Here is a 19,598-nt window from a genome sequence, read left to right as displayed (position 1 = left end):
TGGCATAAGAAAGGCATATTGGTCCTACAGTCAATGGTTATGGTTAAAGAGGGAACTTTGCCAATATTTTACAGTATGTAAACGTAAATCATATTCTAGAGAGAGAGCTCTCTGTACACATTTTTTTCTTTTTTCAGCATACTGGAAAGTGTGATTTTTTACAAAAGAACAATATGATTTTCGTTAAATATATCTGTGAAGTTCCTTATCTTAGCCTGCTTGGAGAATTGGTTAAGTGGTGTTTTGCACAGGGCAGCACAATGAAGAATATATAATGTGGCTCATACTGCGTGGTGTAACCTGTTTTTGAACTCACACTTGAGCTGAAATCCACTCACTATCCCACCTGAACTCAATTCTTTCTTTGGCAATAGAATGGATGAGACAATGCATATTCAAAGTATTCATGCCTCTTGGCATAACACAAAGTTCCATGTGACCATTGTCTGTTAGAGCCCTATCTTAGAACAGGTGCAATATGGGGAGCGGAAACGGAGCTGGAGCGGGCCGGTTTCTAACGTAGCGGTAGCGGGTTAATAAAGGGATAGCAACGAACTCGGAGCGAGGACCACCTGCTGCTTAACCCATTCTGACCTGAGATCAGATTCATACGAAGGTTTCCACTGGACACACACTGGTCTGATGAACCCATTCTGACCTGAGATCAGATTCTAAAAATGTCAGTCGTTCTTCGATTTTTCAAAAAATAGCAGACCTACAAGCTCGTATCGCGCCACTCGGTGGCGCGATATGAGCTTGTAGATCTGCTATTTTTCAATAGCTAAAGCATAACATGATGCTGACACCAAAATGGGTGCCCGGTCAGAATGGGTTAAAGCCGCTACCGTCGGGCTGCACTTGCTACGGATACAGAATGTGTCCAAAACTCACACAAATCGGCACACACTCCAGGCTCCATCTTGCGCCACCCTTATCCCTAAACATATTTGCCATTTTTTACTATTTTGAAAAAGTGAACCGGCCTGTTTTTTTAAATTGGATTTATTTTGGCCCCTAGGCTAGAATCCATCAGTAGGTCATAAAGAAGCCTCGTGAAATGTACGCTCTTATCCGCTTAGTAATGGTAATTTTGCTAAGCGGACTAATTTTTAGCCATGCTATTTACTGAAAACATTGACAAGCTGAGTGAAATGCCAAATCAATGCATGCTTTTGCATGCATGCTTTTCAGTATAAACTCGCTCTCAGTGGCTCAACCAAATCTTCACTTTGTCTACACAAATAATATCAATACATGTAGCACATTTCAGATAACAAGGTGGAGAGATATTTGGCATTCTATCACATTAACAGTCAGACTAGTTCCCTTGCTTGTGAGAGGCATAAGTAAAAGTTCTTGTGTCAACACTGAAAAGACAAGTGGCAGCTGTTTTCGACACACACACACACACACACACACACACACACACACACACACACACACACACACACACACACACACACACACACACACACACACACACACACACACACACACACACACACACACACACACACACACACACACACACACTGTAGTGTTACCACTACTACTGTGACACGGTCATCTTGGTCCTTACCTGTGTTCTGGTCCTTGTACTCCTGGGAGGAGTGCTCATTCTGGTGGACCCACTCGCCATTGCACTTGAAGAAGATCTGCAAGGCGGGAGCGGCGCGACAGAGCAGTTTGATGGGGTTGCTCTTGACGATGTAAGCGTCCTCTGGCTCCTGGATGAAGTGAGGGAGGGTGCCCGGCACGGACGACAGCGCTTCTGACTGGGCTTCCCCCGCAGCTCCTGCAAAACATGACCCAATTTTCATACTATACTTGGGACAAAATGTTGTAAAAATGCATTGGCGCTGATCCACAGCCCTGTTCAAGCATTTACATGTGATTGTGTGCTGCAAAAACTTTGAAAGAATGCCTCTTGCAAACTACAGGACAGCAGCAATGTCTTGCAAAATGTGCATGTGATTGCTCTGCGGACAATGTTTTGGAATTTCCCCCATTCACCGTGAACTAACACATTGTACAACACAGACAAACAATTTAAACAATTTAAGCAATCCCCCCCCCCCCCCCCCCCATTCTCGTCAAAACTGCTCCTCCTCAGAGCAATTTGTGGATGAATGAAATCAGAGCAGACCAAGTGGAGAGGAATTAGTAAGGAGCTGTTTACCAGAACTGTGCCTGCTGAGTCTGAACAACATAACAACAACAAACCCTGGATTTTTAGGACACACAAAAAGAGCCTTTGTACAGCCTCTAGAAGTGCAGGGGGGGGGGGGGGCATTCACACAAGGCTGTTTATTTGGCTTGCCCGTATTTCCTCCCGGAATTTTCCCCAGTGAGGGGTGGGAGGGGCTAGGGGGAGGGGGAGGGGGGGGGGGTGTCAGTCAAAAAATAATATTCCTTGACTGACACCCTACCCCCCACCCCTCCCCCTAGCCTGACACATATTATCTGTCAGGTCGCATCAGATAATCCCCCCATAGCCTACAACAACTTCCGTAAACCGAATTCACTGTAGCTTTTTCATAAATTAGATTTGTACTTAGGCTGTCGTGAAAGTTTATGAACAGGACTTCAGGTTTTCAGATACAGTTGTAGGCAATAGGCATAAACACGTACTATTTCTTCTTACCATTATTCTCTTCGATAACCATACACAGTAACACTGTATACCTTTTTTGTTACAAATGTTGGAAAACAATAAATCTAAAATTATACATCTGAATAGGCATAATTACCACTAGGCTATAGTCTTTCAATTAACTACTTCCTATGCCATTCTCTGCACCATCTAAGAGCTGAAAGGGACAAAAAAAAGAAAAAGATTTCCTGAACAATTCCTCTCAGTTGCTATGCAGCAAGAATGCAGGAAAAAAAAACATGCCAAAAAAACGAAAGAAAGAAAAAGCTACATTAGAAGTGCTAGGAGGCTACACTGTGGCTTCTGTGTCCGGCCACTGCACCCTCCTCTCCTTTACTGGGTAAGAGAGAGAGAGCCTTTCAAATGACTCCTGGTGAGCTGGGACAATAAGGAACAGGACGTTTGTGCTCCTGCCATCCCCCGGATCCTTCGGAGAATTAGACCTCAATCCCATCAAGGCAGCCCCAGCTAAGCCATTGAGTGCCGTAAAAGCCCATGAAAGCTATTATGTCCCACCATCAAATCCAATTCTGTCCCTTGAAATCGAATCGGCCCGCGCCCCTTGCCACCTCTCTCAATCAATGTTGTCCTTGTTAAATGGGGTAAATGAATGGATGCGGGTGTACAGAGAAACTGCACATAAAGCAAACAAGCAGAGATGGCAGTAAACAGTTGAGAATGATCTGCTGATATGGCCACGGGGCGGGTAGATGTCTTCATCATATAGCTCTTTGAAAACGATTGTTTTATGTCTTGGTTTCCTCAGGTGTCAACCCAACATACTGCATTGTTTGCACAATTACCCGGGGTTGATTGTTTGATTCTCGATTGTTTTTCAATTGCATAGAAAAGGTCTGAAATGAACTGCAAAGTAAATCGTAAAGAGAGACATTTTGGATATAACTTTGAGACGGGAAAAGGGAAAGATCAATGGTCACACTGACAAATTTGCCACCATCACAGAATGACAGGTTGAAAATGGTCTTACGAGAAGAAGATTAAATTATTTCCACTCTGCTACAAGGTCCTGAATGAAAGGGCACAAATCAAAAGATGTGCTAGGTTTATGGGGACAATCTAGGAAATTAATTAATTCCTCAAATCTATGCAGAGGTACAGGTCCAAAGCTCAAATCTGATCTAAAAATCACTCCTGGCATGTTTTTTATTTCATTGTAAGCACGTCCTTCACACAGTCTCCAATGTTCCCAGTGCCTCTGCAGTAATGCCTTTTTAGCAGGGCTCAATGTCCGATCCGGCCAATACTGGATTGCCATGGAATTCTCTTGTGCACCTTCATGCTCCCCGGAGGATGAACATTAAAGTTAGTTTGCCACAGGTCTACAGTATTTCCTTATTAGTATTTTGTTATACATCCATTTTCCATTCAAAATGTATTCAATTAAATTAAGTTACAAATACTGGCATGCCCTTTGTTACCACCTACCGTACCATGCATATTTCCACTTAAAGGCAATTTTAGTTTTAGTTTTTCTATGAATTACTAAACTCATGAAAACTTTAATGCATGGAGATCTGTCGGTTTTTGTCGCATTCCTGAGCCAATAATCCACACCACTGCAGTAGGAGTTAGGAGACCAAATCAAAATGATATACAATAACTATAAACTCCAAAACCACTGTCACAGTGTAATCACTGATTACAGATGATCCAGGTTGAAAGAGAATGTTTTAAATTGCTCTTGCTAAGATTGGTCTCCTTAACTTCAATTAGTGAAATATTGGATTATTGTCTCAGGAATGTGATAAAAACTAAACAAATGAATAAACAATCAAGAATGAATTCAAGGCTTCATGGTGAGAGTAATCGATAGGATTGATAGGAAGTTCCTTTAAATAAAAAATATCTCAGGCCTACTGGGACATTTCCACTTTTGCCACATTTCCTCTATTGCAAACCTACGGCAAAACAGATTGCCATGAAAGGTTGGAAAGACTGAACTATACCATTTGAGTGAGCCCATGAACCTTTTTTCTAGTAACAACCTCAGGATGAACGCAACTGATTTTGGTGACCCCATGGCCTGTTTTCTAGTGTAATCTCTGCCAGGTCTGTCTGGAGATTATGGGCTCGATTTTCGTCGCCACCGTTACCCGCGACACGGACCACAAGTCAGCCGTTGCCCGAAGCGAGTATAGGAGCTTGCTCTGTCCCTTAATCAATGGTATTTTGGTCCAGTGTCACCCACTATCTATTATGCCGACACCGGTATTTGCGCCTAGAGGTGTGGTCATGGGACTGTTGGCACGCTTTTGGGAAGGTGCATAGTGGACTTTAAAGATTTTATGACATTAATTTTCATTTCTTTTTGGTTTTATGACCTCAATTACACCCAAAAAACCTGAACTTTGAACATTCAGTGGATTTTCTGTGGTCTGAAGTTTTCTTTGGGGTTTGGAAGCCTTTTGAGCTACAATGAAAACAGGCAACACAGTGAAAACAGTGACATCTGCTGGCAAATCCCATTGACATATATGGGATTTGCAGGCTCTTACATCACAAACTGCCGGCAAATCAGAGCACCTGTTTGAGCCAGAAAACCCCAGATCACAGAAAATCTACTGAATGTTAAAAGTTCGTGTTTTTTGGGTGCAATTGAGATTAGAAAACCTAAAAAAAATAAGAGCAATTCCAAAACCTTTTTTTTATGTCACAATCCCTTTAAAAGCACCCGTAAAGTCGTAATGCCAAATTAGTTTGGTATAGCGGCATGCACTGCGCGCCTGCAATGGAGATGTCCGCGGAGTCAGGCTGCGTCATCTCTCCTTATTCTCCTACGCATCTTTGTAATTTTCCTATAAATCAGCAGAAGTGAGTGCCTGCCACTTCATTGTGTCCATTGTGTTTATATAATTGTCTAGTCAAAGAAGTTATTTGGCTTGTGCCAGGCACTGTACGGCGTGCGCGATTCCACTTGCTCATTCAGTTTCATCACCCCACATAGCGCAGCAAATGGGGTTTAATCCGATCTTTGAATAGACAATTATATAAACACAATGGACACAAGGAATTGACACTCAATTAGCTGATTATAATACAATTACAATCACAGAGATTTGTGGAGAATTAACACTATTCTTGCCAGGGAATTCTTCAAAAATAATGTCGCTAGGAGATGAGGCATATTTTACTTTGAAAAGCCTCGCCTTCCGTTCCACCCAAAAACGGGAGGCATAATCTTCCGTTCTTGCCTCACACTGATTAATCTAAAGTCTCTCTAGAAGCGTTTATATTCCAAGATGCGAGATTTTTTGAAGTCAGAAGTGATGACGGAACCATGGAGAGCTCCCTAGATTTAGAGTTATGAACCATTCTAAGGCGTGCACGGCAGTGTGCATGCGCGAAACACAAGGAGTACCCTGCAGAAGGAAAGGCCAACCTTTTTTCTTTTTTTTTTTAATCAATAAAAAAGACCTAAGGATGCCTATTCACATCCAAGGCAACCCCGTGGTTTTGATTCACAGGATATATACATATCCTTAGCATAACAAAATGTTAAAAGACAGAAAGAGAACCATAGGTTGTACAATCAATTTAGTTTATTTTTACCTGGCTCATTAGCATTTGCCCATGCCACTATCTAGATTTTCCGCCATTTTTATTGTCGAGTAGCACTTGCTATGCATCCAATGTTGATGCTTTATACATACTTACAAATGCATTATACTCTTCTAATTGCACTCTGTATAATTGCTAGTAAGTATAATAGTTATAAGAACTCGCGCACACACACACACACACACACACACAAGGCATGCAGCGAACAGGTGAATTGACAATATGTTTAGTATCCTAAACCACACGTGACAATGGATAAATCCATAGATCCAAAAAACTGTGCATCGTGTGGAGAATACTGAATGCATGTCATGCATAATTATACTGTAGGTCTATCCTTTATAAAAATGCATACTGTGCATATATAATTAATTACACATACAGTACATGTATTGTTCTGTTTGGCTCATTGGACCATTTGGTGCTGTAGTATGTAGTGTTTAACACATTCTGACCGGGCACCCATTTAGGTGTCGGCATCATGTTATGCTTTAGCTATTGAAAAATAGCAGATCTACAAACTCATATCGCGCCACCGAGTGGCGCGATACGAGCTTGTAGGTCTGCTATTTTTGAAAAATCGAAGAGCAACTGACATTTTTAGAATCTGATCTCAGGTCAGAATGGGTTCATCAGACCCAGTGTCTGTCCGGCGGAAACCTCGTATGAATCTGATCTCAGGTCAGAATGGGTTAAATCAGGGAGCAGGCACATGGCAACTACATTTTACAGACAACCTTTCTCATGCACAGGTTACGCAGACAGCTACAGGGCGACACAACAAAGCACGGACCTCCTATGTAGATGTTTGCTTGCAGCCTGTGCCCTATATCTTGCGCCACCCCTTACCCCTTATACCTAAACTTATTTGCCATTTTTTTACTATTTTAAAACATTTTAAAATAATACAAATAGCCGATCTACAAGCTAGCAACGTGTCGATGTAGATTGGCCAGTTGAACTATTTTTAAATGTTTTAAAATAGTAAAAATGTCAAATAGGTTTTGGGATAAGGGGTAAGGGGTGGCGCGAGATGGAGCCCTGCGTGTACACACCCATAATAGTGGACCCAAAGCAGACCCTGAGTAGACTGAGCCGATATCCACCTAGGTCATTTTTCATCGGTCCGCATATATAGTTTATATGGCTATTATGAATTGGGCTTATGAAGTCACACTTGGACCAGTGTTAGATGTATGAACTGCATTTGTTATTTTCCTCCCAAGACATTTTATTATCATCATTTGTTTCGTGTTGTTCGTGCACCTCCCGCTCAAGCCAGGACATTAGGTTTTCGGATTTCAGGATTGAATGCACCTGCATATACACTATACAGGGACAGCACACACAACATTCATGGAGAAACAACACAGAGCAGCGGACACGCAACATTAACGGAGGAACAACAACAACATGGAACAACAACAAAACCTGCCAAGCACGGAAAACACACAGCCAGTCGGCAAAGATGAAGTGTGTGTGTGTCTCACAGACCTGTGGCGTTAAGACGCTCGACCTGCCACAGGCACATTCTCAGGCTTTGCTGCAGGTGTCAAATAATAGCTGCCTTTCCCTTCATTCTCCAAATAGATCCATTGCAGAGGCTCTCCATCCAGTAACATTAAAGTAATTATCACTTTCATCAAGAAACTGACCCATGGGTTTTTCAAATGAAAAATGTTTCATGAAATGTGGACGTTTTGCCTATACAATTTTACAAAAGAAGGTATCAGAGGGTATTGTAGGCTTCCCTCTATGCCATTCTTTGGAGGTGATATTTTCAACAGAATACGCTAACCTAGATCCCGGTTTTCTCAAAATTCTCACCCATTACAAATGAGGCAACACTGAGTGGTGAATCACCACTGGTGATTCACACGTTGTCTTTTAATATTAGGCCATGGAGCAAGTACTGAAAGTTGCTTAGAATCATTCAGTAGCATTCATTTTGGCATTCATGTTATTTTTCCTCTCTAAAGAAAAGAACAACTAAAAATAAATTAGAGATTTTTCTTTTAATATTTCTACTGCAAAATGAATAAACGTTTTGAAAATGTTGTAAATTGACTGTGCAACATACATAATATCAATAAAATCACGAGGTTCACACAGTACACACGACTGTGTGCTTGCATGAGCTGAGAATTCGGCTTATACACAATAGTATATTGTGTACTGCTGCTGCATGTTTAATACAAATAACATCTAAATATTTAATCATCTTGAAATTTCATACCAAAAGATTGGTCAGGTTTGACATTTTCATGACTTCTCTGGGATGTCTGTCACAAAGAAAAGTCACAACAGAATTCCGACTGGATAGAATGTACATTATGTACAACATATCTCATATACTGTACTAAATCACATTTGTGGGCATTAAAATGTTATTCTTCATTTTGAAGTCTCTGGAAGTTTCTCTCAGTGCTGAACAATGTGAACAATAAATGTTAAACTTTGGACTGATAAGAGCAATGTGCAGATATTTGCATACGCCTACAAGTTCCAAAACAAATAGACTTTTTCTAAAAAGAAATTGGAGAATACAAAGAACAAGGGATACAAAACAGATGGTGTGGCTAACAGAGTCATATTATAATTATAGTTTATGTTTTTATCCATCATATGTCTTTATTTTCTGTCTGTCCAGTTTACAATTATGAACATTAAATGATTAATAGTTCAAGTACAGTATTATTGTTGTACAGCATTCACTCCTCAGGATTTTAACAATCTGCAGTCAAGACACAAAACCTTGACTGAATTCGGGTGCACTTCTGCTATAGAAATAATAATGCATTTCTATTCAATTAAAGCTCACACCTCCAACATATGGGAAGAGCCTACTGTTCAGTAGCCTGGCGCGGCCGGGGAGGAAGCGTCAATGAATCCTCGATATGAGTCTGGACGCGCCAGGCTAACTGTTCAGGTCCAGTTAACTGAACCAGAAAAGGTGAGATGGGATGGATAACAATGCCGCTAATAACTTTTTGATTGGCTAGGCCTAGCTATCCCATATTCGTAACACTCCGGCATGTCTAAATAATGAGGAAAAGTATATTTTATAACAATTATAAAAACAATTATAACAGGCCAATGTGAAAAGGGTGGGATTTACTCCTCAGCCTAATAGGAAAGTGCGTGAAGAATGTCACGTAAATTGCATGCTGCGTTCATGATTAGCTTCGTTACTGCCATCTAGTGTTCAAAAACTTTGACTGCTTCTCTGCCGCTCGTTCACTCCAATGCTACAGAGATTGATCACAATTTTAAAATTGCATCACTGCTGGTGAAGGAGTTGGGCTCTACCCAGAGCAATGCTAAAAGGTAAACAGACGGATGGTGCGTTCATATATACAGTAAACACTTGCCTACGCTTATAAATGTAGTTGGCATCGTTGCCATCCAGGGAGTGTGTGTGCAAAGTTTGGCATCGACCGGGTTAACGGTGCCGGAGATTAGCTGTTAACAGAAGGACGGACACATGGACGAGTGCAAAACATGCCCTCGGCCTGGTGGAGACAATGAATGATTGACAGCCTCCTTAAAAAAGTGAGGGGCACGGTGGCACAGTTGGTAGTGCTGTCGCCTCACAGCTAGAAGGTCCTGGGTTAGATTCCCGCTCGGGACGCTGTGGGTGCTGGCGGCGTGTTTCCTCCTCCGCGTCATCAGTGCCCATACCCGAAGGCGGGGTTAGCGAAAGGGCCTTTCTGTGTGGAGTTTGCATGTTCTCCCCGTGTCCCCTAGGGTAGGTACCCTCACAAAAAACATGCAGTAATCCTGGTCACTAAACTGCCTCCCCCTGGCCAGCCGGGGCGCCTGATGGAGAGGAAAGGAACTGGTTGGAATAACGTGTTCCTTCCACGCGCTACGTCCAACCAGGGAAACTCCCCCCTGTCAGGTGTAAAAGAGCAACTTGGACACTCAGGCATGAAGGAAGCATGAGTTCAAGTCCGTTGCTCTCCCCTTGTCCCCCATATATGGGGACTAGGTTGGTGGAGGGTGTGTACTGTGTAGAGCCCAGGATCACATTAGATGATTGACACATGGGTGAAAAATGGGTTACAAAATCGTGGGATAAAATAAATAAATATATAAAATCAAATAAAGTGACCCTTGCGCATTGTAAGGTCTGTCTCCGCGAAGAATAAGACAATCTGTGGATCGTGGAATCTTTCTATCAAAATGGATGTACAGTACCAATTGTTGTTTATTTCAAACTATAGGTTTACTTGACTGTGTCTGCTGTAACATCACTGTGCAATACTCATGTGAAGTTTGACTGTTTTGCCTTCAGCAAATGATAATCCTGAATCAATTATTAGCATTGCTTCATTGCCGACATCTACCACGGTGCTTGTTAAATAGTTTATCTTTTACATGCTCATGCTGTACTCATCGGTGTGTGGAGTGGATTACCTGCATATGAAGCTTCCATTAATTGCGCAAGTAATGTCAGTTTCAAAACAGATAAGACGGGGCCCTCGGTCTCCTCCACCTCACCTAGCACAGTGGCATGACACCCCTGCTAGGTGCATAATAGGGGAAACATTGAAATATATATATAAATATATATATATAAAAACAGTTTGACACTCAGTCTCAACAAGCCTCTCTTTCCTTTCGCTTGAGCTGGCCATTTCATTCCCCCCCCACCAACAGCATAACGGCTAATGACGCGCCACATTCTCTCTACTTAATGCTAACACATGGAGCACAGTAAAAAGGTATAGCAGATAATTGGAACAAGGTGACAATCCACGCTCCATAAACCAGAAGCCTCACTCAGCTCCCCCACCCCCCCCCACTCCCACCATGCCTGATGATGGATGCTCGTAAATATGAGCCTTAATGAAGGCAATGACTATGGAGCCAATAAGTCACTTATTTCCTCATTACACCAATTAATTTTAACATTGCCTCTTTAACCCATTCTGACCGGGCACCCATTTTGGTGTCAGCAACATGTTATGCTTTAGCTATTTAAAAATAGCAGATCTACAAGCTCATATCGCGCCACCGAGTGGCGCGATACGAGCTTGTAGGTCTGCTAATTTTGAAAAATCTAAGACACTTTTAGAATCTGATCTCAGGTCAGAATGGGTTAATAATGAAACTGTCAGGATGTAATAGACATTTTTAGAATCTGATCTCAGGTCAGAATGGGTTAAAATGCTCCCTAACTCTCTTTTTCACCATGTCTACCTGCCAGTCACAGGTTTCCACCTGAGTTAACATTGAGGCTGAGAGCTGGCGGCAGACTAGCGGACTGATAAATGCACCGCGGTTATCAATCTGCATACAGGAGGAGCTATGGCGACGAGGTGACTGACTCTGGTGCTGTCAGGTTGGGCTAGGATGACAATGACTGTGCATGCCAAGGGACCGTGTCGAACAGAAACAGATTCAAATCAACAATACTTCAGAGACATGGCAGACCAATCAGGCAGCCTCTGCACAATGCACGGCACTACCCTTGTTGTAGTTAATGTCTTGTTTGGATATGCAAGGAAGGTGTGTGATAGTGGGTACTTTGGTCAAAAGAGGACAGTACAGTTGTGGAAAATGTATTTAAAGGGTGAGTATTAAGAACTAAGGATTATCTCCTGAATGGGCATAGGCTAGTGACAATGTCCCCGAAAAATGGAGATACCCCTACCGGAGGTAGAACCAAACACAACATAGTTTTTCCTCATCTCTAACGCCTCCCATACATGAAATGGATTCTTGTGTAAAAATATTTTACTGCATAAGTGGTGAAATTGATGTATAAAGTTATACACCCAAAACTAAAAATGAAGAGTGTCCGTCTGGGGGTTCGGGCACATATACTCATGTAGATTCACAATGGAAGCTCCTAGAGGTTTAAAACGTGTCATACTTGAAACCAGGACATACCTCTACATTCTAGAAAAGACTGAATGTCAATATCTGAATGTCAAAATGATATATAGTCATTTGAACACATACCTACAAAAGGTGGAAATGTAAATCCATGTAGAATGTCTTCTTTACTTTGTAGTGACCAATATGGATTATCATAGCAACACATATGAGGGTTTGTAGGAAAGGTGAGCTTCTACTGGATCCACAATACCAATTGTGTAAATGTAGCTTGCATACTCGTGGAGTTATGCCACTAAACGTAGTGTATATGGTGTGCCAAACGGGGGGAATAAAACAGTCCTAATGAAATGTACAGTATTATATATTATATCACAGATTAGTTCTAGTTTGGCTTCACTTATCAAGGGTGGAAAAATAACAAATTAACTTGAGTATAAGTCCCTAAAATGTATGAAATGATGATGATGCATTATTTGGTTACAGTCATTTGGTTACAGTCGATTTATACTACAATATTTGGCTCCACCTGCTCTATCTTCATCTTACTGCCTATATTGCTTTATTCATAACTGAAAGGTAAAATCATTGCACATATTTTAGAATGTGAAAAGATGAGAAGAACCTTGTCAATTCAAGTAGCTATTTAGCTGGCTGGAGTGGAAAGTGACCTAGCATTTAGTTCTGTTTAGTAGTGTAACAGAGCCTGCTGCCTGTCCAGTAGTCTACACTGACAATAGCAGAACCCTGCCACCAGAATGGAAAATAGCCTTAAAGGGTAAGACCACTTTTTTTGAGGTTTGGGTTGTGTAGTTCATTTGCCATGATGCAACTCCAAATGTGGACAAGAAATAAAAAATAACTGCTCCAGTGATTAGAAATTGATAATTCAAAATATGCTCCTCATTGACTTACATTGTAGCTAAAACAGCTCTCAAAGTCACTCTTTTAGTACGTAAACAAACACAAACAATGTTGATTCAGACAATATAGAGCATCACCAAAACTCATGTGGTTTTATATTTTCATAAAAATGTTATCTTCCTGTTGATTTGTCCATTTTATTGGGAAGAAAACCCGGACTGGATCCGTGGATCTGGATCCAGATCTTCAAATAGTAAAATCAACAGGAATCTAACATTTTTATGAGAAAGAAAAAAACCACATGAGTTTTGGTGATGCTCTAGAGTCTATATTGTCTGAATCAACTTTGTTTGTGTTTGTTTACATACTAAAAGAGTGACTTTGAGAGCTGTTTTAGCTACAATGTAAGTCAATGAGGAGCATATTTTGAATTATCAATTTCTAATCACTGGAGCAGTAATTTTTTATTTCTTGTCCACATTTGGAGTTGCATCATGGCAAAGTAACTACACAACCCAAACCTCAAAAGAAGTGGTCTTACCCTTTAATCAGTATCACTTGTAACACTGTGCATCTGTAGCCTAAAAAAATGTGTATGCAATGCACAACATATTGTACAAATTCTGAAGTGTATCTTTTACATTTTACCAGAATTAAATATCTTTGTATCATCTTTGGAAAATCAGGTTAGAAAAAGGCACGAATCAAGATGCATAATGTCAAAAAGCCCATAGCAGAACTAAGACTATCAACACATACTAAATGTTGCTCAACAGAGAGATGATGTTCATAAAACCCTGTCTCCAAATACAGACAATATACTTTCCTTATTTCATGATGTATCATGTTGAGAAAACTACTCGTTAAGAAGACTGAATAGGGTACAGCATTGTTGAATAGGATACAACACTGTTTAACATACAAAGAGATTGTTTCATTTGTGGGAAGGCCAATTGATTGAAGGAGAATAATTCATGCATACCAGTTATCTTATCTGGCTATGAAGCAGTACGTATGCATGCAGGTCATGGTGGCAAATTCCTGCAGGCAACTTGTTTGTGACCTACAGCAAGATAAAGTGAAAATGGAGATGAAATAGCAAAATGAAAATAGCATACATACATGATCTCAGGATCAATAACACCTGCACATCAGTGGCATTGTCAATGGCATCAATCATGACTGCATTACAAGTATGTTCCAGGGGAGCCAGAGGGGTGAGAAACAAATAAAATACTAATGTTTCTGAAACCCAGAAGTGACTTTGCAGTTGGTTCCCTTGTCAAATTGGAATGCATTTTTACCATGAGGTTTTTAATTTATGCAGAAAATAAGGTGACATTCCCACCTAATACTTCGGTAGACTCGATGCGAATGGGGGGAGAAGTTGGGATTCTTGCATATTGAATTTGCTGCGGTTTGCCTTCACACTGTCATCTGCAGCAATTGGAAACGCAGCAATGTGTTCCATTCATAAACTAGCCTACACAGTGAAATCTATGGTGATAAAATTATACTCATAACGTGCATGTGTCGTGCCGTCTGGGACTGCCTACTCCCCAGTCGCCACACAGTGACAGCACTCCATGTTTACGGCACGCACAGACAGACAGACAGACAGAATATTCTGTAGGCTATACACTGCAGTGTTTTTATGTGTTTCCTTAAGCAATTGATTAATGTACTCGTCCTCATTTCGATCAGGGCTTCAGTCTCCTCATTCGACCACGTCGTCTATCCACGGTAACGGGACATCTTTGCGCTGCGTACAATATGCCTTCTCCGTCTCCAACTGTGTTCAGCTCCTCACCCGCCACATCGTTTGCTTAATTTCCTTTATTTGCTGAGGATTGCATTCCCACCTGCACCGAATCAAAATCAAGTGCGATTGGAAGCGAAGCGAAACCCCCGTTTTTGGTCGAATGCAGTTCTTTGATGCGCATTAGGATTCGAATGAGCCTTCACACCTGCCAAACGAAGCGCAGTTTCTGACAATGTGAAGCAGGATTCATTTTAATCGCAGTAAAGCTTTCTGGTGTGAATGTCACCTAAGTCATGAACCTAATCCAAGAGTCTTTCACATAAATGACACCTGTTTTCTCAAAAGCTAATTGTTAAACCGCCATGTGCTTAATAAAAAAAAAACTGTATTAATTACCAGTGTTTCCGAACTAAATCTGTGTTGATTTGTGCAGATAATATTGAACAAAATGTGTAAATACCATCAACCTTTGCTTGCTTTACAGAGCTTAGTCAAAATCAATGCCCTCAGGGCGTCTTACTGGTAGTAGTACATGGCTGAACTGTATATGAAATGCTGGAGGATGGAAGCGGCGACCAATGTAACTTGGGTACAAAACTTCTGTTATATCCACAATTATGAATAAAAGGATCATCAATCATGAAGTTCTTTCTCCAGAGTATACTATAAATATTCACATTCGTGATCGTGAAATACCTGACTCAGCCACACAGAAACATGCACGCACACGCACACGCACACGCACACGCACACACACACACACACACACACACACGATGCGTCTCTATCTTACTCTGATCGATTGTTCTGCTTCGCTCTATTTTGTTGTTGGGCCAACCGGCGGCTGGCCGACCAATGGCGTGACTTCATCACTCAGTGATTCAGGTAATTAATCAGTCAGTCAGAGACAAAATGTCTATGGGTGGCCCCGCTGTTGTGGTCCGGTCCAGACCAAAACATACATTGGAAATCTTTGGAAGATTTCATACCACTATTCATACCAAGTAATGGATGAATGAAATTAACTACTAAGATAAATAGAAAACGAGCAACATTGTCAGGACTGGAATTGAGACAATTCTCTAAAAGCCCAGAATGTTCCATTTAACTGCCAAATGATCTTAAAAGAACGGGCTCTTGTGCTTTTCTCAAAGGTACTTTCCACACGTACCATTCCGATTGACAGCTCGCCTTAGCAACAAACCCCTCCAAAGTGTAAGGAAATGGACAGCAGAAGAGAGAGTGGAGGGGTTACCTGAAAGATCAAACTGACAGCACCATTCTCTCCCCCTCCAGGATCCCTGGCTGAGTTAGACATTACTATTTCACACGGCTGCTCGGAGAGCCAAAGTCCTTTAAAACCGGCACATTCTTCCTTCTCACAGCCCAGCAATGTCACCGGGGACTTCACATGGATTTTTTCCCCTTCTTTTTAGCAGGATGAGATAGGTGAGGGCAAGGATGAGAAACGTCAGCAGTGCGAGTATCGGCTTTACGTGGAGAGAACACCCTCTCAGGTTTTCAGCAGGAGTCCTCCTCATTTGAAAGGCAGGGAGTCAGGAGATGTCAGCCTAATCTTTGACACTGAAGGAGAGAGAGAGTGGCTGAACAAAACATGCAGAGAAGGAGGACTGAATTGGGGCTTTTTCCGCAAACTACCGGACTAAGAGGCCTCTGTGTGAACCCTGGAATAAAGCTACTACAGAGACGAGAAAGCACACACCTACACAAACAAATCCAGTGTTAATTTACTGCAACTCTGAGAGTATACAGTAACAATTGACTTGTAAGGGTCCATTGTTATTTGTTACACACTCTCTCTCTCACACACAAATCATATAGGGCACACAAGCAATTATCTCACATACAAACATACGCAGGCATGCATACTCTGACAGACATACACAAAAGCCAATATGTGCAAGCATCCACCCATGCACCAAACACTCTGTACAATACACTGTACACAAACCATTTTTCTCTCTACAAAGTAACTGAGAAGTAATCATGTAGCTGCCTGTCAATCTTTTGCACATGCTCGATGGGCCATCGAACACATACAATACGTCTTGCACAACATGCTTGATGTCTCCACGCATGCAGCGTCACCCTGTCGCCGGGCTGAATGAATGAGGAACGTTGTTTACAGAGGCCACCTCTGTAAGGTTACGGTAACGTCACACAGCATTCTATGCTTGCAGCCTGGCCCCCATAATCAATTCCGATAAAAGCTTGAGCGGCATGAGAAGCAATTACACGGCACATGTGTCCACTGTCATGAAGCCTGGCGAGGGGCTGCTGTGGCTTTGAGAGGTGGACTCCCCAGTGATTACAGAGCATAGATCTGGAGCCGTGTCAGTTATAGGTTGTTTCTGTTAGATCCTCCTGTTACGCCAATGGGCCCAGCCAGCCTTAGCCAGGCCTGATTGACTGAGACAGCCTCTGTCAGTTATTGACAGACTGATGCTGTTGGCTCTGTGCACTTCCCTCGGAAAGGAGAGGGGGGAGGTATGGAAAGAGGAGGAAAGAAGGGAGAGGGTGGGACCGGCGGGGAGAGAGATAGCTGAGAGGGAGTGACAAAGAAGAGGGAGGGGTACCACACACAGAGAGAGAGAGAGAGAGAGAGAGAGAGAGAGAGAGAGGAGGCAGAGAAGTTACTATACTGTACACTGAAGGAGGGAGTGAGAAGATGAGCCTCCACCTCCATACTCAGGCTTACCGTTTATAATTTGCTCTCACATTCAAGTCTTTTTTTAAAGCATTTCAATGTGTTAATTGGTGTATTCGTAAGGTATTATTATGTTTATGCTTATTTTGTGAAGGTGAGAGAGGATATGAGACACAAGGTAATACTTCAAACACAAGACGTCATATATTTTCTATTAATAAAAGACAAAACATGCATAATGGAAAAACTCATTGCCAAGATTTCACAAGCTAGGTGTAACTGCCACATCTACACATTCCTAATTGAAGCCCTAACCAATTAGAGAATCGTTTGTTTGAAGCCAGTGCCTACTATTTCTGAGAAATAAATTATACTACTGGGTAGTATGCAGTGTCTTTTCTCAGATGTAGCATTCAGGTGTTGGCTTTAGGCAACCAGTGCTGTCAGTCAACCACCATGAACACTGTTTCCATCGCGTTCTCTGGTGAGTATTCAGTTGTCAGAAACACCTCTTTAGGGCTCAGTTAGGTGTTGATTAGTGCATCAGATAAAATTATAATTGAATCGGAAACACTCCTGGTGTTGACAGAAGAGATCCAAAATTAGATGTGACAGCATAACTGCTAGTTTCAGACTGGACAAGCACTGTTCATAAGCTCTCAAGAACAGATTACGAGCTGTACTACTGATTCTGTCGGCAGGGGCATTCAGAACGAAGATTAGTGAAATGAAAACATATAGCTACCCCGGAAGTGCCAGTTAAGTTCATCAAAGACAAATAAAACGTAGTTGGATTTGCGCATTTGCGAACCACACCAGACCACACCAGGCGAACCACACCAGACCATTCAGTTTAATTAATCCACAACACAAGCAATTGTTTTCTGAATTCATGGCCCATAACTATAGCGTTGATGATCGCGGGGGATTCTAATATGATCGTGCAGGACTTTACACAGCCATTGTTTATTTCCTGTAAGAGTATGCACTGAAAAGACTGTGGCAGTTTTGGAAAAATTCATTCATTAATACCTGGCAGTGAATGTGTGTTTAATCCCGTTGGACTTCTAATCGAGACCAACTGACTCTCCCTGGATCTGACTCTGACTGACTCTCCCTGACTCTCCCTGGCGCTAACTGGATATTTATGGATCATCTACATCATTTAAAGAAATCATGTTACATGAAAGTTGACAATTGTTTTTGTTTTTTTTAAGTTTGAATACAACTCTTCAAATCTACAGTACACAAACTGATTATATTGTTCTGCCAATGTGGCTTCCATCAGAGAGTTGAACTTATTATAACTGTATAAGCTCAGAACATTGTTGAGAGCTAACAACATAACATGTGTTGTACACAAACACTGCCACAAAAACAGAGCAAGAAAAAGTGTACTACTGTATATTGCTTTACGGTTCGTTGAAAAATAGCTTGTTAGCATCATAAGCAGCCATAATGGAGAGCGATGCTTATGCCAGCTAGCCGCAAGCTCATCACAATTACATTTGTGTCTCATGTATAAACATGAGGTGCCTGCCATCCTAATCCTCACAATACTGCTGAATCAATCGGCTTTTATTAGACTCCTGGCCACTAAAGAAATTTGGTGGCTGCAAATACTGATGACACCCATTTGCATGTGATTACAAAATCTTTCACAGCCACCATCTCGTAGCTGAGCTTACCTGGCTTTAGACCACAGGGTCATCAGATAAACATTATAATCTCAAGGTGTGATGTGGAAACATAAATATGATGTGGAAACATAAATATTATGCTCTGAATGAGTCATCTCAATTTATATGTTATACGTTTCATAGACATTAGAGGACATTAGTGGGCTTATATACAGTATGGGACCTTATAACTGGGATAAAAATAAGTCATTTTTATTTCACTTAAAATGCAAGTGTCTGTATATTGTAAAATGACTTGTGTTATGTTAATTTAGCGTTTAAAGCCTCAAGATTTAAGCGAGAAATGGAGAATTATTTCTGACACACCATTTCTGCAAGGAAATAAAAATGACACGTCATAGCAGGGCGTTACTTACCTGTATTTATCTTAAATCAACCAGAAGTATTCTAACCTGTGCGCACCACCTGAGGAAGTAGAAAAAACACTTGCCTCTCATTCAGACGCTGTTTGCTCTCTCTGTGCGGCGGTTGGCGTCTGGCGGTAAGAGATTCCCTCATTTTCCTCTATAATATCACGCCGATATAATA

At 41.5% G+C, this 19,598-nt stretch overlaps 1 protein-coding gene across 3 annotated transcripts in view; it reads right to left on the bottom strand.

Annotated features, from left to right (window-relative positions):
- unc5db (unc-5 netrin receptor Db) overlaps positions 1-19,598 on the bottom strand; it is a 242,114-nt gene that overhangs the window by 114,659 nt on the left and 107,857 nt on the right. For all 3 annotated transcript variants that reach the window (XM_083783854.1, XM_083783856.1, XM_083783855.1), the window contains exon 2: positions 1,580-1,795. In XM_083783854.1, the coding sequence (XP_083639980.1) occupies positions 1,580-1,795 (216 nt within the window). The remainder of the gene's footprint in view (positions 1-1,579; positions 1,796-19,598) is intronic.

This window comes from Protomyctophum parallelum (assembly GCF_964188405.1).
Source record: "Protomyctophum parallelum genome assembly, chromosome: 15".
Taxonomy (NCBI): Eukaryota; Metazoa; Chordata; class Actinopteri; order Myctophiformes; family Myctophidae; genus Protomyctophum; species Protomyctophum parallelum.
This window is presented reverse-complemented; position numbering and strand designations above follow the sequence as displayed.